Raw genomic sequence first — 27,894 nt, 5'->3', positions numbered from 1 at the left:
TTATGCAAATTAAGAAACAAACTTGTGCTTTTTTAAATGCTTAACTGATCAACTTATCAATTTTATTCACTTAATCTGCAAACAGAAAAAAACACAGGCCAAACAAATAATGAACATGCACAAACAATTACACATTCACAGTATGTCATAACAGAATTCAATTATGATAAAAGTTCCATATCACACAGTGTATTTTAAGCGGGTTTGAGAGTTTTGGAATCAATATTTTCTGCGCAAAAAGTCATATAAATTTGACTTGCATATAAAGCCACCTTGGTGAAATCGGAAATTAAAGTAATCCATAGAAGTATTTCCAACCAAAAATGTGAAAAAAAATTTGACACATCGAACATTAATACTGGTTGTAACTTATCTCCCACAAATGACACTAACCAAATACCTCACTTGAATAACTTCTTTAAGGACATGTAACTTTGTCTTACTCTTTCAGAAACAAATCAAATATACAAGCAAATCTTTAAGTCCTTAAACCAATGACAAGTGAAATTTCAACTAAGCCAGGTCATGGAGCGCCTTCTCCTCTACACTCAACTGTATATATAAATACAAATCTGAGGTGCTACAAGACCTTGCACAAAGACAAAGGCATAGTTAAAGAAATGCTTCGCAAAGTTTAAGAAATCATGAATCTCGGTAAGTTGTAGCAAGGAAATTTGTGATTAAGTGCAAAAAGCTATAGGGTGAATTATCTGATAAACTTCGGTCCGGCATCAGAAAACAGTCCTTTGAAATTCCTTCTTGCTGAATGGGTCTAATTCGGGCGGCCGCACTTGGTAACCATCGGCATCTTGATCTTGTAGTCAGCCATCTTGTTGCCGTACTTATTGATGAGGGCATCGCGGGTGCTCGTCGTTGGGAAGGGGTTAGAGTCGCCTTCGTGTTCCATGCAGACAAACTCCACGTCAATGGTCTCCTCCTCAGTCGGTCGGCAAGTTGGCAGGCATGTGGGCAATGGTCTCTTGGAGATGCAGGCAAACTGATTTTTGTTGCCCGGCAGAATAATTTCAGTGGCATAGGCAAACTCCATCACTGGTGCACACTGGTTTTCTGTTGATTGCATGAGACCCCACCAACTCAGTAAGTACATTAAAAATCTCTACTAGCCAACATCTGTCTTTGCTTACTGTTAAGAATTCTCACCTAGTTTCCAAGACCTTTTTGTGGTAAGTGATAAGACAATTCAAAAAATGAAGAAAATCTCATTCTTTCCTAGCCACTGAAAATTCAGCATTTGAAAACTTCCAACCAGAATAATTTCTAAACAAAATGCCAAACATCTTGAGGGAGATTTACAAAGTAATAGAAGCGAACTCTTGCACCTCCATCAAAATTGCATTGTCCTCGGAACCACCAAGCTAACAAATTATTCTAAACATAACCGTGTTTAGCAGTGACTTGTTTCTCTACTTCAACAGTCTATTCAGGGTTAAGTTTGACTTCTAAATACCAAGCGCTGAACTGCCAAACGTGGCATGATAGTTTTTTCGGTTGGAATTCTAAAAGCTGTGTATTTAATGCACAATTTGAGAACCAGATTTGAGTGACAAATTTGGATCTGGGCCTTCTTGATGTCTAACAGTTTGTGAATCCTACGGCATTGGAAAATCTTGGAATCTTCACCGTACCTTTGGCGCATTCATTTGTGGTGTGCTGGTAGCTGCGTCCAAAGCGATGAGGGTTCTTGTAAATCTCCCTGTTTGGACCCACAAACTCATCGGAGACCTCACCGTTGAAATCGCCGCACAGACCGCAGTGTAGGCCCTTGTACTTCTGAGGCAGCTGTGTAGATGAACAAAAAATTGCCGTACAGTTCCACCTGTTTTGCCCAATCAATTAGCTAAATACAGTAAAAGACTTTGGTGTCTAGCTGGACACCTAGCTCGAAAAAAAAAAATGGGTAGCAGTAAAGGTAAGAAAGATGGAGATTTCTGTTGCCTGCTACTCATTCAGCAAGTGACAAGACATAAAGGGGCAGGACAGCAAAGCTGTCTACAAAACGGGAGCCAATTCCTCCTGGTTCAAAATTAGCTAGCATCGAACAGATCACCCACGATGCTAAGCACAAAAATCTGCTAAGTGATTTTTTTTTTTCAGCTCAGCAGCTTTATGAGACTAGGGCCCTACTGACCACCTGTCCAGACTCACCTCCACCTTGACGTTGTGACCGTCAAAGAAGACCTTCAGCTCTTGCTCGGGGGCAAAGAGCATGATGGAGTCACCCAGCTTGGTGCGGATGATCTTAGCCAGCGTCTTGGGCTTAGGGGGCAGTTCCTGAGGGGCCATGGCGATGTCACCCTTGACGTGGTCCTTGAATTCCTCCCAGTGCACCAGCTCCTCGCTTCCCATCTCAATCTCCAGTGAGCTGGCGCTCTCTGGCATGTCCCAGGACTAGCAAATATGAGTGACGATAAAAAGCAGGCATGAAAATGTCAAATAAGGAACACATCCTAACTAGCTAAGACAATGAATGAAATGACCTAAAGATGGTGATTCAAGATGGTCTTCTGTCCTAAGAGTACATCCCTGACCAAGCAGTCACGTTTATCTTAAATCAGGCAATAAGTTGAAATTAAACCAAATTAAGCAACATCAGTAAAAAAGACACCCACTGAGCGCAAGGTATGTAATTCTCAGCAAGTTTTTGGCATTTCCATCATGTGGACCACTCAGGGATGGCCCGTAAAGGTCACCTGACTGCCAGGGCTCAGGGATCATCTCAAAAGTTGGGACATTACAGAATGTTCCGGTGAGAGCAAAGCGCTCCCAAAAGGTCTGTTCCAGTGGGACCAGGAATGTTCTCATTTGTGAGATGTTCCCTTACCTGCTTCCGATTCAGCAGCGGTTCTTCTTCCTTTTCTGCATCCATGATGTGGACGGTATGAAAGCCGAAGGGAACCTTCTTGATCACACCGTCCTGGATGATGAGCTTCTTCAGTACCTCCAGGTTCACGTTGGTTTCGTTGATCAGGGTAGCCACGTCCTCGTCCATCAAGTTGGGTACAAACTGGATCTTGGTGTTGTCGATGTAGACAGTGACAATCTGAAAGGAGGGGGGGTGGAGAGTGTTACAGTGATCACTAAGCACAAATATTTCCTCAGCATATAAATTTGCTAAGCAGGAATGCCATGGACCTTGCTCTTTGCAGGTAGCTTAAATTAAGGATGCTTCACTCAAATCAGAAGTTGACCAGGGACTTACATTTACCTAATGAAATGTCATAAGTGTGCTATGGAAGTCACTTCAGAGAATCCCTCAACATTAATGAAGTATCAGAATTTTGATCTGGAGTGAACTGAAATCTCAGAAAATCTGAATCTTTAAATGTTAGAGGGCCACAAATTTTGATTTAAGAATTTTTTTCGAGCCCAAGATGAAAGGCTGATGAACTAACCTTCTTGGTGCTGGTCTGGGCCAACTTCCTGGACAAGACGACAAAGCGTTCCTTACTGGAGCAATCCTTTGCCAGGATGTGATCACACTTGCTCTGCTCGTAGTTGTACATCCTCTTGTCAAAGGTGATGATGGAGTTGTTCCTCAGAGACTTGCACTGGTCTGTGGCGTTGGGAAAGCCCAGGGAAAAATAACTAAAGTAAGGGTACCCACTCTCAAGACCTTAGCCGTCACAGATTACAGCTTGACTCGACAAGAACGTTTGAAGAGGGAAGAGATTTCCAACTTGTGTTTTTTTTTATTGTTGCTGTCTTTATTGCGTGCCCAGCCCGCATTCTTGCACAACTCAACAACAAGCCCATTTGTGCACTTTACACCCAAAAAGTTAATAAGAACGTACATCTGCAATTAGTTTGGTTAATTTGAACATTTAAAATATTTAGCTTACACCCCTGTCCTTTAACAGAATTACAGAAAGACAAGATCTTCTGTGGGTAGCATATTGAATAGGTCGTATGCAACAAATTGTATTCAACATATATCACCAGTCATTGAAGAGAAATATACATTAAATCTCCTGAGATGTGACCAAATATTCAGGTGCCTACAATGTGTCATCAATAACAGAGTTGAACAGAATTTTTCTGCACATAGAGGGCAACCACCATAAATACAGGCTCCAATTCCAAAATAACTGCATTAGATTTTTTCATTTAAACATTCAGGAGCGTGAACGAAAATCCAAAAGTGACTGAAACATTCGGTACTCAATGCTGGGTAAACAATTGAAAGAACTAATAGAGGAAAGGAGTGACTCACTGATGTTGCGTCCGTTGAGCAGGTCATCACCGTAGCTCATCACCATGTGCTGCTGGAGCTTGTACGGCTGCAGAACCTTCAGGTCCTGGAGGAACCGGGGGATGTAGAGACGGTCAAATCTGACGTTGCCGCGCACGTGCTTGATGGAGACGTTCAGCTTGTCCAGGGTCTTCTCCAGCTCACCCGTGACCAGGACCTAAGAGAATGAAGAGGAAAAGGCAACACAGACATAGATTCCTCCTGATGGGAACTTGGTACTACGTAAAAAAATGATAAAATATGAAACACAGAATCATTCTGTCAACTAAGAGATCTTTCTGTCATACCTTGAAATATTCTCTGGAAAATGCCACAAGGTAATTAATAAGAATTGAATCAGTCCTTGAATGATACAAATTTAATAATAAATGGTCTGAGAGTTACATAAATGAACTGGGGTCTACACCCCGACACTGTCTTTTATTTCTAATGTTTATCTGAAGGTTATTTAATTTAGCTAATCTAAATCGCTATCTCACTAGCCTCCAAATTTAACGGAGGATTGGATTCTAGACTTACTGTCTTGTCAGGGTTGTGGACCTCAGCCCGCTCCGTCTTGACATCTCCCCAGATAAACTTCGTGATCCACTCAAGGCCTTGGTAGAAGAAGGTCTTGTAAGTCTTCTTGACGAGCTGTGGACACGAACACAAGAAAACGTTCCAAACATTTTACATTTGCCACGAAGTTAATTGTTTCCTGTGTAGGACATGGTAATTTAAACACTATATTATATGTCTGAGGTTGCATTATGCCATATTCTTCTCAATGTAGTTTTGGCTACGTGTGACACTGAGACAAATCAATTTACTCGACCTGTTTCAGTTTCATTATTATTGAGAAATCCCATGATTTTTGTTTAAAGGATAAAATTATCACATGTTGCCACGGTAAGCCTGTCAATAATCACCAACTCCACTTGACACAGGAGAATTTGAAATTGATTACAATCAGTTGATGAAATTCACCGAGTGGATGAAGACAATAAAGTGGTTCCTTATAATCTAAGCCTCCTGAAATAGCGTATTTTACAGCTGGCTCATGCATCCACACTTGAGGGTAGACCAAAGCTTGTCTAACATCAATGTATTCTCTTCGGGAAGCAATTCCTAGAAACTGAATTCGGCACTAAACATTCTGCTTCCTTAAAAACTGACAGCACACTGAATGGAATACTCTCCCTGAGTGTTTGGCACATCAACGCCTTGACCGCAAGTATTAAGCCACTTGGTTCCAAATTCACGATATGGTGCTTGGTGCTATACACATGCAGGTCCTGAGCCCAGACATAACCTGTACTGCATGAACTGTTTTCAAAGTTTCCTAAATCTAGAACGCTACGGGTGTGTGAAGTAATTAGAACTTCAAACAAGTAAAGCTTATTCATCACCTTATCCATCGTGTTTGCTTTTGGCTGATTAAAAAAAGGAATCATCGAGTGTTCAGAAATCGCACACCGTCCCTGAACAATCAGTTCTGGTTTTTCTAGTCTTGCTTGTTGGACTGTCGTTAATTTATTCTGTTTTTGTATTTTTGTTTTTTCCAACCCTCTTAAAGAAATCTAAAAACCAAATTCCAGGACTTTTTCAGGACTAGGATATGACAGTTTCCATGATATTTAATGCCATTTTGCAGAAAAAATTGTTTGGCACTATTGAACGGAAGACTGCCATAGCCACTACTATAGACAAGAACAGCCTATAAATTTATCATTATTCCGTCATCATATCAAAAGCAGCCAATCAAAAATGTAACATCAGCATGATCTTGATTTTCTTTTCCATAAAAAAAGGATCCAGAACACTATTTTTTTTTCTAACAATTTTCCATGACTCTTTCCATGACTTTACAGAACAGTTTCCCCCCCCCCAAGACTTTCCATGACCGCGGGAACCCTGTCCTAGTCTGCCTACCTCATTGTGCGTCAGCTCGGCGTGGACTGCCCGCAGCTCCTCTCGCTCCCGACGCAGCGACTTGCAGGCCTGGGTGTACCTGTTATTGGTCTCCTGGATATTCTTCAGGCACTCAATCTTGTCAGGCGTCTCCTCACTCAGCTCCTCCTGCTGCTTCTTGGATCTCTGGAGACGGGCCTGTAGACCAACAATGAAAAAAAAATGGAAGACTCGTCGGGCAACTTTCGGACCTTCGTCTTTCTCAGATGTCACAAAGATACTATGTTCAGGAGGCCACTGTCGCGACATTTATATGACAGCCAATTGCAATTGGACCAGTACATCATTATCTAGTAAAACGTGAAGAAAATAGGAAAGCAGAACAACTCAATTTCAGACCACTGATGTGGGGACAGGCAGTTCAGGCGGCAGAATTCTATCGGCAACGGGTCCACTCTCCATGGTAACTGGCAGTCAGTAGAGCACTTGAATTGTATTCTAGTGGTGACTGATTCACACCCAACCTCAGTAAGTGGTCAGTCGAGCAATGGTGACAAGCTCATACATTAGGGTTGTCAGATCATAGAGCACTAAAACCGCACTCCAGTGGTGATAGGTTCATGTTCGACTTCACTTGACACTCAGTAGACCACTCATAGCAGTACTCCGATGGTGACAGGTTCATAACCCACTCCAATCATCTAGTATTTTCCACTGAGAAAGTAACACAGGTATCAACCAGTAAAAAACTTGAGTGTCAAACTCGTTACCTTGATCTGCATCTTCTGGTCCTCCACGCAGCTCTTGCCCCACTGAGTGCTGAACTTAAAGAGCAATCTAGGATCCTGAGCGACATCTGGCAGTCCCGGGATGGGTTCCAGTTTCTCAGATTCAGGGAGGGTCGCACCATAGGTTGGGTGCTCAAGCTCCCCTTGCATGCAGACTGTCTGTAAAAAAGAAGCAAGGATACAAGTTGACCAAAACAAGTAACCAAGAGTTATTGTGAAGCTTCATTCAATTGCAAGGAAAAGTTTCAAGTCCACTTTGTCAACAAATAAACCAAAAGCTGGAAGTTTTTCCCTTCATGGAAGGGAGGGTAAGATTTGGTAAGCAGAATAATTCTTTTGATAAGATGAAGAAACTAAGAGAATCTTCATTATATTTCCACGGGACTTTGAGAAACAATCAGGGGTTGATTTCATACAACCGCCAAGAGCAGAAATCTGCCGAGCAAAGAAAATATTTGCTGAGCAAAAGCTGGTTACCAGGCAAAATGCCATGCATTCTTTACTCCCTGCAACTGGTTCACAACTGACATTTCGCTTAGCAGATGAAATTGCTAAGCGGTAATCTCAGCCCAGAAGCTGTGTGAAACATGGCCAAATTTCAACAGTTTTCTTGAATTAAACTAAATTGACTCTCTTGTGAAGTGAATACCTGGATTTCCTCTGTCCACTCCTTGATCTGGTCCAAGTGGATAGGGTCAGGACGGAAGGTCTTCTTAGCAGTCATGACATCAAAGCGCACTGCCTTGTAGAATTCATCCTGCTGGTCCAGACTGATGCGGCTGATCAGCTCACGGATTGGCTGGCTGCCATTGGTGCTGATCTGCATATGTGTAAATATTCATTGCCACACAAAGATGTCATTTTCAATCTCTTCTCTTATTGGCTGGATGCTGATCTGTTGAAGGGTGCACACACATTCACATTTAGTGTGACATAATTGTGCAGTTTATTAATCTCATCACTGACAGTTCCTGATGTTGCTAATTTTTTTAATCTGCATGAGTATTCATGTATGAAGACAGCGATCATAAGGAATACTTTCAGCATCCAACTAGCGAACTATGCGTCTACTTTTACCCAGTTGGCAGTGCAGTGTGGTGATTTATATACCAAGTTACATCTTTTTTACATTGGCCACTGGGGCTACGACTCACGTAGATCTGAATGAGTGCTTCAGGCACTGAGTCAGTTAAATTGGCAACTGGGGCTACGACTCACGTAGATCTGAATGAGTGCTTCAGGCACTGATTCAGTTAAACTGGCAACTGGGGCTACGACTCACGTAGATCTGAATGAGTGCTTCAGGCACTGAGTCAGTTAAATTGGCCACTGGGGCTACGACTCACGTAGATCTGAATGAGTGCTTCAGGCACTGAGTCAGTTAAATTGGCAACTGGGGCTACGACTTACATAGATCTGAATGAGTGCTTCAGGCACTGAGTCAGTTAAATTGGCAACTGGGGCTACGACTCACGTAGATCTGAATGAGTGCTTCAGGCACTGAGTCAGTTAAATTGGCCACTGGGGCTACGACTTACGTAGATCTGAATGAGTGCTTCAGGCACTGAGTCAGTTAAATTGGCAACTGGGGCTACGACTCACGTAGATCTGAATGAGTGCTTCAGGCACTGAGTCAGTTAAATTGGCCACTGGGGCTACGACTTACATAGATCTGAATGAGTGCTTCAGGCACTGAGTCAGTTAAATTGGCCACTGGGGCTACGACTTACGTAGATCTGAATGAGTGCTTCAGGCAATGAGTCAGTAAGGAATACTTTCAGCATCCAACTAGCGAACTATGCGTCTACTTTTACCCAGTTGGCAGTGCAGTGTGGTGATTTATATACCAAGTTACATCTTTTTTACATTGGCCACTGGGGCTACGACTCACGTAGATCTGAATGAGTGCTTCAGGCACTGATTCAGTTAAACTGGCAACTGGGGCTACGACTCACGTAGATCTGAATGAGTGCTTCAGGCACTGAGTCAGTTAAATTGGCCACTGGGGCTACGACTCACGTAGATCTAGAGAGTGCTTCAGGCACTGAGTCAGTTAAATTGGCCACTGGGGCTACGATTTACGTAGATCTGAATGAGTGCTTCAGGCACTGAGTCAGTTAAATTGGCCACTGGGGCTACGACTTACGTAGATCTGAATGAGTGCTTCAGGCACTGAGTCAGTTAAATTGGCCACTGGGGCTACGACTTACGTAGATCTGAATGAGTGCTTCAGGCACTGAGTCAGTTAAATTGGCCACTGGGGCTACGACTCACGTAGATCTAGAGAGTGCTTCAGGCACTGAGTCAGTTAAATTGGCCACTGGGGCTACGACTTACGTTGAAATAGATGTGGTACAGCTCGATGGTCTTGGCAGAATCTGGGATGAACTCCTCAGTCGAGTCATGTGACCTGTCCTCCACATGTTCCCCGGTGAACGGCCAACGGGCGCTGTCATACTTCCAGTCCTCAAAGCGCTTGAGGAAGTCCACGCCCATGGTGCGGAACGATTTGAGGTGCTCCTGGGACACGGGTTTGGGTGTGCTCTTGCGGTTTGTGCACTGGACCTCGTCAGACTCCTCTGAGCTCGACCGCACCTCAAAGTGCTGCTTGGCTAAGAACTTCTCCTGTGGAAACCACCGATGGGGAAAATGTCTTTGGTCAAGAATGTTTACGGTGTGCTTCGGCTCAGGTGCTTGATTACAAAGATGCTTATACATTACAGTTTGCACTTAGAGCGAGCTGTGCATGAACACAAGAAAGGATGGCTCTGTGCTAAAAGGTCATTACAGTAAAAATGTCATTTGGGGAAATAATCTTGGGGCCTTGCTCTGAACATGAAAGAAATATTGCATTGAACCAGACTACATCTGTTTGACTTTTTATTTATTAGCATTAAGTTCGGTGATTTGGGTGGCCAATATGTAAATTTTTGCAAATTTTCTTGGCCAATTTCATGTTTAAAACAATATCTATCATTGAAGGACCTTTCAGTTCGATTTTTTCAGTAGGAACCTTTTAGCACTGACATGATGGAAGCGGTAATGTCTTAACCAGAACTCTAAAAATATCTTGCAAACACCTCCTCGTAGTTTTGGAGGCTATTGGCATGGCTTGATCGGCTGATCCCTAGCAAGCCCTCCTCAGACATGAAGCAGCCAAATGCTCAACAGTATTGAGGTTGAATACTTCTCAGGTCAGAGGTACTCGCCATCACCTTACAAGTAACTTCAAAAGCCTTCCCGGGTGGTCAAAAGTACCCCAAAGTCTCAATGTGAGTGACAAACTATTCAAACATAAATTGTAACAAAGACATACCTTTATTACGCAACCACTCTTGGGAATAATACCAATGGTGGTAAGTGCAATGACTGGTAAAAATCCCTTAGTGAAGTAGTCGACTGTGCCATGGATGCCTTGTAAGGAACAAACTTGATAACTTAACTGGAATTTTCTCCTTCTTAGCTTAACTACCTGTGTTACGGGGGAGTGGGCTTGAGAGGGGTCAGAAGGGGTGGTGTGGGGTTAGGAGGGGTGGGGCTTATGTACCTTAAACTCCTGGTACTCCTCCGGTGTCTTGAACTCATGTTCTAGCTTCATGTAAGCGACCACGTTTTCAGGGGCGTTCTCCCCGCGCCTGAGGATGACATTGACATCAATGGGGCCGTTGAACACCAAGTGAGTGGGGCCGTAGGTGCAACTGCAGGATCGTGGCACACGGCGGGTCTTCAGCTCCATCTCCACCCCAAGTGATTCCCGTCCAACACTGATGGTGTTCTGCAGGAACATATTTGAAACATAGACAAAACATTGCGATCGTTACACAGCCTTTACCTCATCTTGGAGTCCTCAACATTGAGTTTGAAGAACTCTGTTTGAGAAAAGAGGACTTAAGCAACATACATCAGGAGTAGCAAAGCGAAGACACTCATCAGTAAATATGTGAAGTTTCAATTCAATCTGATATGTGGTTTTGTTGTTACCATCATTTGAAGTTGAAGGCCATAAGCGTACCAGCCCGCTTGCACTAAGCACGGGTATCCAAAAGTATAAAGTATTTTTGGCTGACCTGTCCTGGAAGAATGGGTGCTGCACGAGAACTGTAGGTTCAGTTTTCAAAAAAGTGGTGTCTAAATGACCACAACGAGTTGCTAAAAAATCCAAAAGGCTCAGTTCATAAAAAAAGAACAGAACTGCAGCAATATCGGAAAAAGGTTAGAGGGGAGAGGATTCCAACCCCCTGGCTAATAATTTGATGTGGTCTTACATCCAGAACTCTTAACGGTAATATTACAAGTAAGTTTTGGAATCATTGAACAGTCAACCAGAAAGAAAACAGTGGGTAGATGAAGTCTGAATGGAAACCGTTGAACTGTAAGAAGAACAACACATATCGGTTGGAGGGTGTTCATTGAAAACTCACCTGGACAGGCCTGGGGCTCATTAGCTTGCCCTTGATCAGTTTCTTTGTAAACTGGTAGCTCTCCTGGGAATCACGGGCAACCTCAGGAGTCTGAGTCTGGTAAAAAGATTTTTCTTATAAGTCCTCGGATAAAAAAAAACTCAAACGCTATTTTGACCAATCTTTTCATGCTTCATATGGGACATGAACAACGACTGTTCAAATCAGAACTTTATTTAAGTATGCCACAATCTCAGTAATCTCCACCTTGTTTTTTGAGGAATTCCTTTATAAGAACTGTTCAACTTTTCAAGTTCAAGATCCATGGATAGAAAACTTTAGAACACTTCAGAAAATGTTCACAAGATATTACGCTTGTGCAGTATCTAGTTAAAAAATGGACTGCACAAACACAGTTGTTTGAGTTCTAGTAACTGAACTCCAATCAAATAACGATAGTTCTGCATTTTTAACAGACGCCTATTCCAACGAGAGAAATATTGGAGAGGTGGCAACCTTTGATGGGAACACCCACCCTTTCTGGCTCAGGGATGTAGGTGAAGGTGTACGGTCGGCTGTGCAGCGAGAAAGCCTGATGCTCGCTGGACGGAGTATTGAAGCGTGTCTGGTACAGCTGCTTGGGCACATCCACATTGACCGTGCCGTTCAGTACAGCGGAGGTGTTCAGGGAACCGCTGATGTACAGACCAGACATGAGGCTGTCGTCCAGGCTAACTTTCATCTTGCCCATGACAGAGACGGCGGCCCTGGGAGTGGAAAGTAAGACCAAACGTCACTTTATCACTTTTTTCCACTATACTATGAATATGCATTAAAACTCCTACGGTACAGTTCCTACCTAGGTGTAAGGCTCCCTTCCACATCCACCCTCTCCAGCTTGCTGGCCGGGTTCTGTAGGATGTCGGTCAAGCGGGGGGTCAGCACTGCCTTGCCTTGGGCGTCTAGTGCCATAGCCACGGCCGAGTCTACCCAAAGCTGCAGGGGCAAACCTATCTCTGTCGGGATCTCGTGCACGCCCCCGCCCAGGCTGAAGATCTTGCGGTAGGTGTAGGGGTTCTCGCCCGCCCGCATCTTGTCCTCTCTCTCTCTCATCCACTCAGATGCTGGCGATGGAAAAAAAAATCAAGACACAGTCCATAGTTAGGAACCCAAGTACCCATTTTTCTTTGAACAGAAAGTCACCGGAGCACTGAGCTTTGGGACGTAGTTCTGAAGGTTTTTCGATGACAGTATCAGGGAGGGAATCACATCTCTCGGTGATGTAGGCTATCACAACTTCTCCACCAAGTTAGCAATGAGCTGAGACTCCTCCAGGGTACGTTTCTGAATAGTCAAGTATGACATCTGTACTTAACCTCTGGTAACTGGCAATGCAAACAGAAGCCTAGTGGAAGAGAGAACGGAGGGTAGGGGAAATCGCACCACGAGCTGGAGGACCACTTCTTCCAATGAAATATACTTCTACTAAAACTATACTCTAAGGACACATTGTAGTTTCTCAGTTTTCATGTGTCATTTTAGCTTTATATCATTTCTATGAAAAATCCACTTCTTGGTAAAATCGACCTCCTTTCACTTTCCATTGGGCTAGCTACTCACTTCCATCCAGGTAGGACCAGATAGTGTCCTTATCTAGAGTTAATGTTCGCAGCTCGTTGCCGAAGAACTTCAAGTAGCCAGAGGCCTTCACTTGGTTGGAGTAGGGGTCGATTATCGTTGTTGGAAGCTGGACAAAAGGACAAAATAGAAATCGATATTATTAACCACATCATTGCCCAGGCAAACACTTGTTCAGAATGACCACTTTACATTTCTGACAAATACAAATATTTGCTTGGAAATCAAGGACCTTATTTCAAGGTCTATTTAAGTAGCAAATCTGTATTAAAAGAGGGAATGAGGAGCTATCGCTTTCGTCGTATAATACAGCTCTATGGAGGGACGTCAATACCGAGACTGACCTGTTGATCCAGGTTGTCCAGGTCTCTCTCGGCTAGTGATCTATTCTCCTTCGGGACCTGCTTGTTCAGATTCATCAGCTTCTCCTTGGTGCTGTGGACGGGCCGGGCCACACCAAGAATCTTCTCAGCGATGGCCCGCAGGTTCTTGCTGTGGAAGCCCACCTCCATGATGTTCATCTGGTGGTTGAGGAGGGTGGCGCCCAGCTTGACCGAGCCGCTGACGGGGAACGGCGAGGCGGGCGTGCCGATGAGGGAAGCCTCGGTGTTGAAACTCACCTTCTGCTCCCCTGGAGAGTTAGAACAGGAAGGAAAACCTCAATTAAACTTCCGTCTACAAGAAACGAACACGGTACCCTCTCCGGTAGGCCTAACCTTCTGGAAAGTTTAAGAAGACAATAAAAGTGGAGGTGCGTGTTGGCAGTCACACCTGAGAATGGATTTGGTTGAAGTATTCAAATCCTGCAAACAATCCACTCAAAACGATACAGCCAAACCATTTCTTGGTGATTACGGCCAAAAGTGGTTTTTAGCAGGTCAAACTAGTCTCACCACTCTACCCACTGGGAATCTGGCCAGACCAGTTGGCCTGAGCCACTACCTGGTCTTTCATCTTGTGAACTGTAATTTCTGTGAACAGAGTGATGATAAAGGACAAAACATCCCCTAGCAATCATGAACATGTGTCTGACAAGTCCGAGTGTTGCATCACAAGTTTAAAAATCTGTCTGCAGTAGGCATCTTTACTTAAAGCAGAACTAAACAGTTTGCATGAACAACCTCTTAACAAGCAAAATCAATCGGAAACTGTCACGGCATTCTTCACAATTAACACTCACAACGGCTTGTATTATCATGTTCACTCATGAAAAGTACCGGTCCTAGTTTGCAATAGACAAGGGCTGAAGTCTTTACCCTTTTCTGAGCCAAAGAAAGTTTTGCGCAGCAAGCATTGTGCCAATCTATGTTACATTCTGACATCTGACCAACTTACAGAAGTTTGGTGCCCACATAAACCTCTTGGAGTACTGTGCTCCGCGGACGAATGGCTTCAGAGTCAGCAGGGCCTTCTTGGCCGCTTTGTACCTGAAACGGGCAAAATCAATCATTTTATTGACCGAGGTACTGTATGTTCTCTGAAACAAAGACAAAGACTGGACTCTTTTCAAGTTTGCTTTGAACATTAGACACTGCCCAATGGCTTTTAAGTCATGGCTAAAGCCACGGTTTCAGAAATTGCTTTGTTTCATGAGCTGCAAATGAGTCAGTCTGTTATTTAAAAAAGCAAAGTCATTTGAGAACAAAGCACGTGACATCACGTGAGCTCAGACATGTTCACAGACAGCCGCAGTGATAGGCCAACTGCCATTTGATGTTCTCAAATGACCTACAATGTCTTTCATCTTGAGCATGCACTGTTCTGTTGAAATGCTAAACTGGCTTGTTGGGCTACTGAAAGTTATCCTGGGTACTTGTGACTTACAAGTTCTTCTTGCACTTCTGGTAGTTGGATGCCAGACTCTCCAGGTGAGTGTAGACAAAACTAGCCACCTGCTTGGACTTGTCATTCTTCAGGTGGGTGATGACGGAGAAGACGATGTCTGTCTCGGGCTCAGTGTCCATGATGATGACGTAGGCGGCGATGCGGACCTGGTGGTCTTCATCCATGTTCTTGACCAGGGGCATCAGAAGAGGCACAATCTGGGGTACAGATGGCACAGGAAACAAAACTAAGAACGCTGAAGACCCTCAAGATGAAACTCATGCAATACATCCGGAGATGGACTATGACAACAACTGACATCAATGTAACACTTGCACTGGGGTGTGCAGCACAAACTCCATCAGTTTGTCTAATAATTATTAGAAACAAAAATATCTGACCAGACGCTGCAAAATGAGTCTAACGGCCGTATTCCCAGTTATTCTAAGTAAACTGAGTTCCCTGTTCTGACATATTAATCAGTTTGGCATCCTAATGAAATGTTCATTAAGTGGGTGAAAACTGCGAAGGGTTCCTAGTGATTAACACTGTGCAAGATTATTTCAAAGGCCTTTAACTCAACGGTGGTTCCGGTGCCTTGCAACTCCTTTTGTTTGGATGAGGTAGATATATTAACCCTAACCCTCCTCAATCCTTCACCTGTTGGAGGACTGAGGAGTGTTAGGGTTAAGTAAGAAATTAAACAAGATTCCATCTATGAACGTTTAATCCAATTTATGATTAATGCTTACTTAAAGGAAAGGGGAAGAGCTGAGCAAAATACAGGGGCGAGGCCCACACACTTACTCTCTCTGGCACAACCTTAGCCAGGCGACGCAGGGAGTATATGGCCTGCACGCGCAGGTCCACATCTTCCACGTTCGAACTGATGATCTCTGCAATGCGATCGATGGAGTCCCTCTCGGCATCAGTGGTATTCTTCATGACCAGGCCAGTGTTGCCGATGGCCTTGAGGCACATACGCTTGTCCTCTTCGGGCCGTGAGGGGTCAATGCCGGCGAGAAGGTTCTGTTGAAGGGAACAATGTTTAGAATTTAAAGGTTAGAGAGGCAAATTTCAACCTGTACCTTCTCAGGAACATGCAAAGTACTCTTGTCAGTGGTCTTGACACTGCCCACTGCAATGATTTGCAAAAGGCTACGTTTAAATGACTAGGCTGTATCCAAGAATGACACACTTTCAAGAGGAAATGGCCACAGCCATTAGCAAGTATAACCAATAGCCGGATATTCTATCGCTTGTCATAGTCGAGAAATTAAAGATATAATGTAATAACCCAAGCAGTAAATCGTCTCAATTCTAGACAGGGACATGGAGAACGGAAGTAGCCAAAGCGGGGGCCTAGAGATGATACAAGCTCTCACCATTGAATATTCTTGTTTCTTGTCCTCGGAGCAGATCTGGTTGACCTTGCAAGCCTTGTGGACCAAAGAGCCAAAGCTCAGCCAGCATGTCTTCCTCACTTGCTGGTCAGCGTTGGGTCCGTTGACCACAGGGCCCCGGCACAGACCCTGAGGGAGACAAGGAGGAGCGATGAAATGGGGGTACAATTCCCAGAGCAAATCATTGGGAGCATGCCTGCGAAACCCACCTGTCTTTTCACCGTGCTATCAGTACTAGCCAAGGAAAGAGTTTTTCAACAAAACGTTTTGATAAACAGAAAGAACTACCCGTTCTACCCAAGGACTTTCCCTCATCACATCACCTACCAGGACATGATCCAGGATCTCCTCTGTCGGTTCATTGATCAGGGCGATGGTGCTCAGGATCTGACAGGCCTCCTCGCCCTCCACGCTCCTCTTGCCGATCTCACTTGTCAAGATCTCCACGGACTTGTCGTTCTCCACCTGGATGAGGGCATCCAGGAGAATTTGCCTGCCGAAAAGGAAAAGCGTATATCAGCGCAGGAAGCGTGTGTGTGCCTGTGCAGCTAACAGACTCTGCCCACTCTAAAGGACACCATGGGCAGACATTCAAAGCAAATCCTCTATTTGTCCAGCAATGATATGAATACCTTATGGCTTTGTGCACATGCAAACGAAAATCAGTAGTGTATACCTTAAGCTATATATATGCAGGTATACATGTATTGAGGTACTTCTAGGACAAGACAAAGAGAACAAAAGGTTTTGGTATGTCCTTGATAGTAGTACCTTTATCCTATACAATTCCCTGTTGCAATTTCCCGCATTTAGTCTGCCGGACAGCATTATCTTCCAGGAACAAAAGAAGGAATGATACTTTGACCTCTACGCTTATGTGAAACACAAATGTGCATTCATTTTAATACACTGCATTGCCCCACTGTACTTCAAGCTCTAATGAACATTTACAGAGCTGTAGGAATTCTGTGCCGTCCCATTTCTCTGATAAATGAGTCATTGATGCGTGAGCCATTTGGTGCTCGGAAAAGAGGATGAATGGTGCCAGTACAAAAAAAAAGAGTGTACAGGACAGAGGGGGGTAACACAGAAATGTGGACATGGGGCGACTGTTGGGGAGTAACTTACTTCCTTTCTTTCACCTCCTTGGAGTCACTGACAAACTTCTTGCCGAGCCTGTCAAAGATGTTCTGGAGCTCCAGGGGGCTGAACTTTTTCAGCTTCTTGACCAGGAGGATGAAGTTCTTGGGAGCTTCTTCGGTGATCCGGTCCTTCTTGATGTTGTCTTGGATTTTCTGGAGGTAGGTCTTCACCTAGAGCAGGTGATGAGCTTGACCGTCAAAAAACTGGTGCAGGCAGGATAAACTTATGACGGAAGTAATGAGGTGGACTCTTTGAATCTTGTGAAATATTGTTTTCACGTCCAACTGGAACTTCGCTTAGTGGTTTATGAAGATAAACTGGCAAGGTAAATTTACTTAAATTTAAGTTCCCTTGGGCTTCTTTTAGGCATTAGGATCATCAGTCTTTGAAAGTGGCTGTTTGAGCATTACCTTGGTACGGATCTGATTCATGTGGGGTCCATCTTCTTCAGTCAGCTCACGCTCCTCTTCCGAGTCATGCTCGTGCTTCTTCCATGCCTCAAAGACAAACGTCAGGTCCTCTGCCTGGTCCTTGGGGTTCTCGACGTCCGGAATGAACTCGTCTTGTATCTCTCTGGTGCTCTTCAGGATAAAAGTTTGACTGAGAAGAAACAAACAGGAAGTTTGTGAAAATGTGGTTATCTCTTTCCTGCTGGTTTTGATATTTCAAGCAACTTGTTTTTTGTCAGAACGAAATTCATGGAAGGGGTTCAGCCTTCTGACAACTAATGTGCCCGAAAGGGTAGATTTTTTAAAGTAACCTACTGGTGCTGAAAAGCTTAAGAGGAGAGGTTTTTTTTTCAACAAATCCTAGGTTCAGCATCAAAAGAGCTGTACCTTATATACTGTCAATTTCAAAAATCGAAAACTGCATCAACGGCTTACTTGACAAATGCGACAGCCTTCCCACCCTTCTGTCCAAATGGCTGGAAGATGTGCTTGCCTTCGGCCACAACGGCGTCAATGACAAACTTGTTGTGGTCCTTGAGGCTGATGCTGTAACGGACCTACAAAGAGCATTGACAATGACCTCTGAAAAAGGTAAACTCATGCACAGCAGAGGGATACCTAAGTGCTTACAGTTGACATGGATTTTCTTCTGAGCATCAAAAAATAATTCTTGCACGATTTAAAAAAGCGTTTCGCTACATTTGCTACAATACAATAACTGATAGTGGCAGAATGATTTCGAAAATGGTGGGAACAATACACTAGCTAGGCAAAAAATACACTGGCAAAAGTACTTTTGACGTTTACCCAAGTATAGAACCGAGAGAATGCTAGTTTGGGACCTGGTGACGGTGGATGAGCCATGTCCCCTCCCCAGTGCAAAAATGGTGGTGGTGGGTGTGAGTTTGTTTCTGCATTCAACTGGGGACCTTGAACAATAGAGGACAATAAGGTCCCCGATTGACAGAGGGTCCCCGATTGACAACTGTGTACAAAACATATGGCTGGTACAAGTACAAGTACAAACAAAAGAGGAACAATAGGGGGTCCCCAGTTGCAGGCAAATACACACTTGGGTGAGTGTGCAGGTGTGTCATACATAGTGTGGACCTCTTCACACCCCCCCCATTGACTATATGTAAGGGTATCATAGGAAATTCTAAAGCCAGATACTGTGACTGTGATGAGTACGGCTCTGTGCACATAACTCTGCTTGAGATGACACTATGTGCTCCAAGAAGGGATGTCAGATGATTCTAGGGTTCATTCGATGGCTTGCCAATCAGAGGTGACAGATTTCATGTGAGGCATTTTGATCTTCCTACATAACACTCCCATTCGTGAGATTCTATCCGTTTAGAATTCAGTCAGATTTGTCTGGTGGCTTTAATATGCCAACAATCAGCAGCTTCAAGGCTCAAGTTATTATCCACAATATTCTATTAATAGCACTAGGAGCATCTTGTGCGGGTGTTTGCCAAAGATCCAAGAAACAAAAACAAAATAAACAACAAAAACTACACAGATCTGTCTACCCCAGCAAATGCGAAATGCAAATTAATTGAAGAAAGAAGGAAAAGCAAGACAGAAACATAGATAAAGCCAATGGAGCAGGAGGAGGAAAGTGGTTCAATTCCTACATACCTGGCTGAGGCACTTCAAGAGCTCCTCCTTCTTCTCATTGGGTTTTCGGAACTCGCTGAAGGGCTCTGGGGCAGGGCTGGTCTCCTGGCCCTTACATTTCTCACACCTTCTACTGGAGAGCAAGGACAGCTTGCTGCGCTGGGTGCGCTGCTGGCATTCCAGGAGGTCCCGAGTCTTGGTGATGTTCAGGACAAAGCGATGGGCTGTCGAGACACAAAATATGTAAGGAAAGTTAAGAAAATGTCTGTTTATTTCTGTGAGTCATAATGTAACGCTGACTTTTTAAAGTTGACAGTCTGCCAAAAGTGGTGACAGATGGGGTAGGGACACCTGAAAGAAGGTGAGGTTTATACAGCCCCCAGGCCCTTTTAGTAAATGAATCAACTAACAAGGAATATCGACAAGAACTATAACTGTTGAAAACTGCACGAGGGAAAAGTTAGGAAAAAGAAAAAAGGAATCTTTGCTATTCCATTATAAAACTTGGTAAGTTGGAATGCGACTAAGCATGCATGTGCTGCTGAGATGGTCATGTCTTCTATCCACCCTGAGTTGAAGTGCACCCTCACTGACAAACGAGAGATAGCCCAGTGGGATGTTTTTCAACTGAGCTCATGCGCGTGCCCAGTGCACATGTGAAGACCAGCATAGATTGGTTGCGCATACTCAGAGCACCCCTTGCCAAAGGCAGGAGATCTTGTGCATGCACACGGTGATCACCCATCCAGGGACTGATGTTTCCATGTTAAAAAAAAAGCCTTCTCTTGTTCAAAGTAAAGCCAGACATCAGATATAAATAGATTTTCAGGTATCTTTTAAGACTACATTTGGGTCACTGTTGCATGTCGGCCCGGATTTTCACTTTCTGACTGGTGAGGGAGTGCTGGCGCACACAGTCTACAGCCTGAGGTAAGCACATCAAGTGCATTTCTTTCCACTGATATGGGGTAATTTCACAGACCGGTAATAACGACCCCTGGGGAAACTTACGCTGGACTTCCTTGTTGACGATATCAGGCACGAGCCCTGAGATTTTGACGTTATATACAGACTCACAATAGCCAGCGATGCCTCTCTGAAAAAAAAAAATGTAAAACTGAAAACTTGTCACCATAAACAGCGAAAAATCCTCAACTGTACTTACAACGTAAAATAATTAACAAGAACATTTTTACTTTGCCTTCAATGCCTTTCACAACATCACATTATCTTGTTTCACATTCATTTACGCAATGAGGCATCTTATGCCACTGTACATTCTCATAATTTCTTCTTCAAAGGCTACATTCAGTTCCGCATACCGTTTCCTTCATTTCAGTCATTTCACATTGATTTGAATGGATAGACTCACCTCCATCACACGGTAGTGTTCCTTCTGATGGAGAATGTTGCTCTGTAACAACAATACACAACAAACATAAATGAAAAGTTTTTCAATCAACTTAAAAGAATTCACAGATTGAAGAGCTCATTTCATTGAAGTCTCCATCTGTTCATGAAAACAACAGAATCAATCAAATCAATTTCAAATGTTTTACAGATGATAAAAAATTTATCTTCACTGTTGAGCTGCTTAAGATTAGGGTAATTCAACCATCATCTTCCTACACAAACATTTTTTCTATCCAGTAGTGCAGTTGTTGTTGAGTCCGTTGTAAGTCCCTGCAAGTCCATCACAAGTCATTCAGTCTTAAAGTCACAAGCCGTTCAAATGAACTCTGACAAAATGCAACCCTTTGCCCTTGTTCAACTTGCTACTTGTGACTGGACTCAACTACGACACTGTCCAGTAATCAAAGAATTGAACAATTGGTGGATCAATGATCAATCAACTCATCAAATCATAAGTTGGACTTCTTACACACAAGATCCCAGTGATTGACATACAATTAATCACTCAACAGAGTACACATGAATTTCAGTCGGTCAATTATCAAATTAAAAAAAAAAATCAATCAACCTGACGAACTACTAAGTTCCCCATTCCAACTCACAGGCTGTGTGCGCTGTGTTTCAGGCTCGTTCAAGTCATCTGTGCCCTGGATGTTGACAAGCATCAGTTCCAACACACCCTTCTTGATATTGGAGGCCCAGACAGGCTCATTCTGAGAGATCACGATGTGGAAAACCTACAATTTTGCAAAGAAAAGAGCGTCACAATGTATTAGTTTATAGAATAAATAATCCAGGTTTTGACCAAAATGTTGCAGAGTTTAAAAAACGCCTATACATGTAGCTGTTATCAATATGCACTGAAATTCTAGGCTATCAATACTGGACAAAGTCATTGTGAGAAATGAGCTAACTACATATGGTGAAATTCATACTTGTAGTTTTTTTTCCTGACGTGAAACACTGACAGAAGCGGTGTTGCTCATACGTAATCTTCTTCCAAGTCTGAAGTTTTGCCCAAAATGTTAGAAAACTAAAATATGAACTTGAACCTTGAAGATTTTTCAATACAATGACAAACGCCTTTTGAAAATGTAGAATTTTTTTCTACAACACATTAAGTGACCTGTGCCCTGAATCTCCAAACACCAACCTTTCCGTTGAAGTATCTAAATTCAATCGGTTTGACCAGCTGCTCCAGGAGAGGCGTTTCAATCTCCTGCGGCAGACGCTGCAGTTTGTCCACAGTCAGCTGCTTAGCTGGGTCCTCAGTCTCTGTCTGAATCTTGGCCAATTGAACTTGTTCAAACTGTTCAATATAAAAACGACAAAATGAAACTCTTAAGACAAACAAACCTTAAAAGTTAAATCTTAGAGGGTCTGATATTGCAATCCAAATAAAGTAATCACACAAAATAGTTGACCCTCAAGGTTCAGTAAAAAAAATTAAAATGATTTTTTGTCTTAGTTTCATTTCTTGACCGTGCCCTCTTCTTTCTCATTAAAACCCTAAATGCAAAAGAGCCCAACGATTTACTGATTTGGTGTACTGGCAATCAGAGAGGACATGTACATGAATATTTACAGAAAACGGGTACCAAAGATACCAATTTTTTTATTCAACTAAGACAGAAAGTCTGGTCGAAGTTGCAATTTTATTAACTTAATGCTGACTTGTAGAGTGGGAAGCATTCTCAGCCTTTTCTTTTTCCTCGAAAAAAAAAAGTTACTTACTTTGAAAAATTGTTTTCTTCAAAACGGATTAACTCGGAAGGAATCACAGAATGAACTTTACCCTCAGCAGGCATTTGTTGTCAGCCATCATCTGAATCCGCACATCCGTGGTGATCTTGATGCCTGCCACTTCTTTACTGACCCCTGGGATCCCGCTGACCACCTGTCCTTCATAATGGTACACGTACTCGCGCCCTGCCGCAAAGTACCCTGAGAAGAAAGGGGGGGGGGAATTTTCAAGAAAATGGTAAGACTGGTTTGGGCCTCAAATACAGAAAAATACGCCAAAAATATCAGGGCGACTATACTTGCTTGTAATTGGGAAAGAGTTCTAAATACAGACGCCAGTAATTACTCCCTACAGTGACTCATCAGCCGTCAAAAAGCAAAAAAATATCCAGAAAAGTTCATTTTAGGAGGGAAAATATGAAGTCGTTTACTTAGAGAACGCTAAGAATTTTTCTGACCAGTCTCACAGGGTTTGTGCACAGCGTGTCAAGTGGCGTTTGTAACTCTTTCTCACAACTGTGATACACATCACCAGAAGTGCAACATTTTCAGATTACCGACACAAATGAATTCTTCCATGCGATGATGAAAACCTAAGTGGACTCAGTGCTATAAACTGGTTCCTCGTGTCATTTTGCTGCCAATTCAAGTGTTTGTGACTTGTGATTGAGATATTCCAATGCCTTACATAGTTAGGCCTAGCCCCATGCGTAGGGTTGTGGTGTGTGGCTCTCTCTTGAAATCTGTCTCTTTTCTATGACAACAGAAAAGAGACAGATTTCAAGAGAGCCATAAGCCTTATTGCAAATACTGCATGGGTGGAAAGGCGATGCCTTGTGGAAAATCACCCATGCAGTACGCCTTTCTACCATTGTGCAAAATCACCCATGCAGTATTTGCGACAAGGCTTATCCACAGCCCTGCGGATAAGCCTACAAGAAGTATTGAAGTACTAGGCCTATGTCTATGATGACAGACATCAACTTTTTTTCATGGAGAAATCTTTGAGAAGTTTATGGGCCAAAGGGCGAGAAAACTGGCCTGACGGTTTATTTGCGCCTGACATGCCTGTCAAGGTCTCAGTCAGTGCGGAACCAGAATCAGAGATGTAAAAATTCATACATTTATTTGTGAACACTGTGGACTGTTAAACCAACGGACCGAACCGGACAGAAGGGTGCAGACCACTAATTCAAGTGAGAATTTCTGTCCAGCTCATTAGCATTAAAAGTGCCCCCAAAGTATCTTTTGAAAAAGGAGATTGTTTGGCCCCCAAAATGGTGAGACTGTGTAAATCGTTGCCAGAATCAACTCCCTGGGTCTTTGAGCTTTCATATGAGGGCAGAAGGGCTGAAAACTACGGTTGAAAACTGGTCTTAAGTGACCGAGAAAGTTGAGGGTTGCCACTTTAAAAATGGCTGCAATCAGACTTCGGAAAAATTACTTTTTGGGGGGTGATTTTGTTTTGTGGGAATAATTAAAAATGTAATTGGTTAACCCACAAAAAATTGAAAAGAAATTGAAAGATAAGTGACCAGACAAGAATTTCATTTGTGTTTCAAATCTCAGGGATGTTGGCGTGCATGCTATTGGGCCCTGAACGGTGCTGATTTTACACTGTTTTCAATGGGGCTTGAATTAGTGGACTGGACCTAGAAACGAACAGGCGTCCAATATGACTGTTTGGTTCCCCAAAATGTGCCCAATTGGTAATTTAGCAACTGCCTATCAATAGAAGTTATAGCGCCCTCAACTGTACTCTTAAATCATTAAGTTTTCCTTTGATGAGAACCTCGAGACGGGCCGCAAACGGCCTTGACAACATGATATAAACATATTTATGAATGTGTAACCGGTACGCAAAACTCATACTTGACTCACTTTCATGTGAAGGGACAACAGCGGCACCTATATGGGAAGAAAATACAAAAAGTAAAATGATAACAGACTTAGAAAATGATCAGTAAATTTTGACAAGCTCTCCCTCTTTCCCCCGGCTCGGAAAAGAATTATTTTGCTCTTTTAGATCACTAAAAGTCCACGAAAAATATTCTCTAAACACTGACAAGTGTTGTAATGATGCCCTTCTTAGAGGGGCGACGGCACAAGATCCGGTGAAGGGGGGTGGGGGTGCTCCCCTTGCCATCCTTGGGTACATAGTCGGGCTCTTCTCATGAGGGGGCGGGGGAACTGCGCCCCCAGCTGTGTCACTAGACCAGCCGACACCAAAACACTTTGCATTCTGGATTATGATTTCCTCGCATTATTTCCAAGCATTAAATTTATCTCCAGCTGCGCGATAAGGTAGACCATTGACGAGACCATTCAATCTCAACAAGCTTTGCCGCCTGAATCCACACACCATCATACTCTGGCCACTACCTAGCAAGAGTATGTTATGACATTTCCAAGGGGGCACCAGGGGTTACACGCATGCTCACGGGGGTAGGGGTACCGAAAGCAAACAAACCGTGACCATAAATTGTGACAGTTTTGAAATTTAACACGGGGGCACCAAGGGGTGTAGACTTAGGTTGTAAGGGTAAATTCGCAGTAGTGCGGTCAAGATGATGTCATCAGTTAATAAATGGGAGGCATGCCTACAGTATACTGCGTAACCAGTAGCTGACATCTACTTCGCAAACTCTGAAAAAAATTTCTGTCCAAAAGAAAATGCAACTTTTCATAACCTTTTGCCCGAAAACGGTTGAATGAAAATATTGTTTCGGGCTCATATAATTTCTCTGAAAATAATCCATTCTTTTGTCATTGTTTACGGAAGGTATATTACAGTGCAGGCGAACTTAAGACGGAAATTTTACGGAGGGAAGTAGATTACTTTAAATTGTTTCAGTGCAAGGAACATTATGTCAACCTTTGAAATTCTTTTCGTGGTAACACGAAAGTTTAACATTCATTTTTTTCCTCTACAGTAGCTGAATGAATCCAGAAAGAGGAAAAATCAATTGGATTGGAATAACTCCCGACCGAGATACGTTTCCTTCATCATCATGTACACAAATTCTGCGTGACCGACAAAAACTTCGATTTAGAAGCAGAATGGAACTCCTGTTATCACGCCGCACGGCCGTATATCGTGCGTTCAGAATTAAGTAACTCAAAGCACGTGATCAACGATCCACCAATCAGACAATGCGGATTTGTTTAGGCGTTGCATAATGCATGTTCCGAGAGCAGTCACCGTTCTACTGGTATCCGATAATGTGAGAAACGGGATATGTATGTAATAAGTCGCAATAACCTCGTACAGACGTGTCAGGTCTCTAAGTGCATGATGTTGAGAGAACTAAAGAGAGGAGAATTGAAAAGAAAACTCAAACAATTGGCCCTTAGAAAAGGCATGTCAAAAACTGCCAGGCGCTAAATATATGTGGTTTGATATATAGAAGACAAAACTGCGCCTTCGCCCCACTCGTGTTGCCGGTAAAGGGAGAAAAATCTTTATCTTTTTAATCTTTTTTTGTCTGAAATGCATATGCCCGTGTAATTGTCGTGTGTGTTTGCTTTGATCAGGGTCATTCCTAGTCCTACAAGTTTCTGTAAATACTAGACTTTGAAGAGCTGATAATGAGAACAACAAGGACGATTACGGTATGGTATGATCACCTGGGCCAAAGACTTCAGATTAATTTTTGTTGATAAACTGCGGTGAGTGTCCGACCTTTGATTTATACGCAATGCACCTTTTGAACAGTTCGAAACGTTTCAAAACCTTTTGTATGCAAATGAAGTGTTCTGTCTGGGTGCAGAAAACAGTTGGACTTACGTGAACAAATGACAAAGTTGCAGAAAAGCTCTCGACACGTAAGAGACCTAAATATAATAATATGTATTGTGACAAAAAGTAATCGTCTAGCTCGAGTGTTGAAATATAAGAATTCCAAAATGGAACTTTTGTTTCCCATTTTTAAATTTAGAGTACAAATAGAACCACAAAAAGATACTGCGCCCTATTTTCTTTAGTGCTGTAACACGAACGTCATTGGTCTAAATTGATCCATTCAATCTGTACCAACGACTGTCGACTCCTGAACAACGAATGTACTGCCTCACGCACTACTGCGATACGTGAACTTATGCACATTACATCAGAGTTTTGATAAATCCTCGTCATCTGATTTGTATCAATCTTGTCTAAGAGAAAGTTACTTCCACAGTAAATAGAGCGTTTAATTTTTCACAGTCGGAAGAAAATGTCTGAATAACTGTAGGTAAAGGAAGGATTCCTTCTGGAGGGAGGGATTCCTTCTGGCGAAGTTGTTGAGGTGCGGTTTTTATAGGACTTTCATTGGTAGCGATTTGACCGCAACGCGTGCATTTCCAAGTCGTTCGTGAACCAGTGAAGTTCAGTTCTGACCAATGAATACTCCCTCTCCTAATAAAATTGTGCCTTCTCTTGGTCCAGTGCAAGGCTGATACAGAAAAAAAATTGTCAGTGACAGATGGAACGTTCCATTCTTCTGCGCTCCATCTCGTGGAAAAGTATACTTTTAATCTGTCACCTCATCGAGTTATTCTTGCCGTTGTACTTATATACATTCGTAAAACTGAATGTTTGTAAACTATGCCGCTTGCGAAAGAGTGCACCGCAACCTTTTAATCTGGGAAATGTATATTAACCTATGAGGACGTAAAATGTTGGAGGCTGCATCTAGGGCGCTAAATGTAAACCTATTATGCTCGATCCGTGTGTTAAACGCCGTATACCACATTATGCCAATTTACTGACCGACTATCTGCCGTTCTGAAATTCTTTCCTTCCTCCTTAATGTTCATTTTCGAAAAGACCAACTTTGAACTCCGAATGAGCAATAGACCATAGAAAACCAGGTCTGTTAATCCAAATTCCTAAGAAAAGTAGTACTTACGTGCAAAAGCGACGCCTACAAGCAGCAACAGAAGCTGCCTCATGATTGCGTCAGAGAAGGTAAAACTTGAGAACAATTAGCAGTTGAGGCAGATTGGGTTATGCCAAAAAAGTCGGACACTATCAACTTATATACGAACTCCGTCAAAAGAACACCGGTGTACGCAAATTAGCGTTGGTTCTGGGCCGTGATTGGCTGCTAAAGCTGAACAATTGACAAATGAAATACGGTGGAGCATGAAGGTTTCAGGTAAACCTAGCGTACCCGCCCACCTAGATAGCTCCCATGGTGTCGTGTTTCGCTATACCAATCGCAACACCGAGTGCCCCTGATCAGAGGCTAGCAAATAATCTTTGGGCCAACTGATACACAGGGGCCGAAACAACTGGAATTGAATAACAAGCTTTTTATTTTAGGGGGG

General features: G+C 43.0%; 1 protein-coding gene across 1 annotated transcript; it reads right to left on the bottom strand.

Moving 5' to 3' along the window:
• LOC110977410 (vitellogenin-6-like) lies at positions 1–27,620 on the bottom strand. The gene is made up of 33 exons (XM_087143788.1): positions 27,474–27,620; positions 24,466–24,492; positions 22,637–22,785; positions 21,995–22,150; positions 21,444–21,578; positions 20,801–20,842; positions 20,440–20,524; positions 19,450–19,652; positions 18,241–18,362; positions 17,767–17,956; positions 17,342–17,526; positions 16,541–16,706; positions 16,196–16,342; positions 15,618–15,839; positions 14,811–15,028; positions 14,322–14,413; positions 13,331–13,617; positions 12,969–13,095; positions 12,208–12,472; positions 11,884–12,115; positions 11,370–11,465; positions 10,496–10,723; positions 9,286–9,573; positions 7,598–7,768; positions 6,931–7,107; positions 6,182–6,358; positions 4,790–4,903; positions 4,232–4,427; positions 3,414–3,574; positions 2,843–3,061; positions 2,167–2,409; positions 1,647–1,800; positions 1–1,068 (listed from the first exon to the last, which is right to left on the bottom strand). Exons 1-33 carry the CDS (start codon positions 27,514–27,516, stop codon positions 773–775), a joined length of 5,613 nt encoding a protein of 1,870 aa, XP_086999914.1. The 5' UTR covers positions 27,517–27,620; the 3' UTR covers positions 1–772.
• Between the last annotated feature and the right edge of the window lie 274 nt (positions 27,621–27,894).

The sequence above is a fragment of the Acanthaster planci genome, linkage group LG12, assembly GCF_054643075.1.
Source record: "Acanthaster planci isolate LZ-2023a linkage group LG12, COTS_SCS, whole genome shotgun sequence".
NCBI classification, from domain to species: Eukaryota; Metazoa; Echinodermata; class Asteroidea; order Valvatida; family Acanthasteridae; genus Acanthaster; species Acanthaster planci.
The sequence above is the reverse complement of the archived record's forward strand: the minus strand, read 5'-3'. Positions and strand labels throughout refer to the sequence as shown.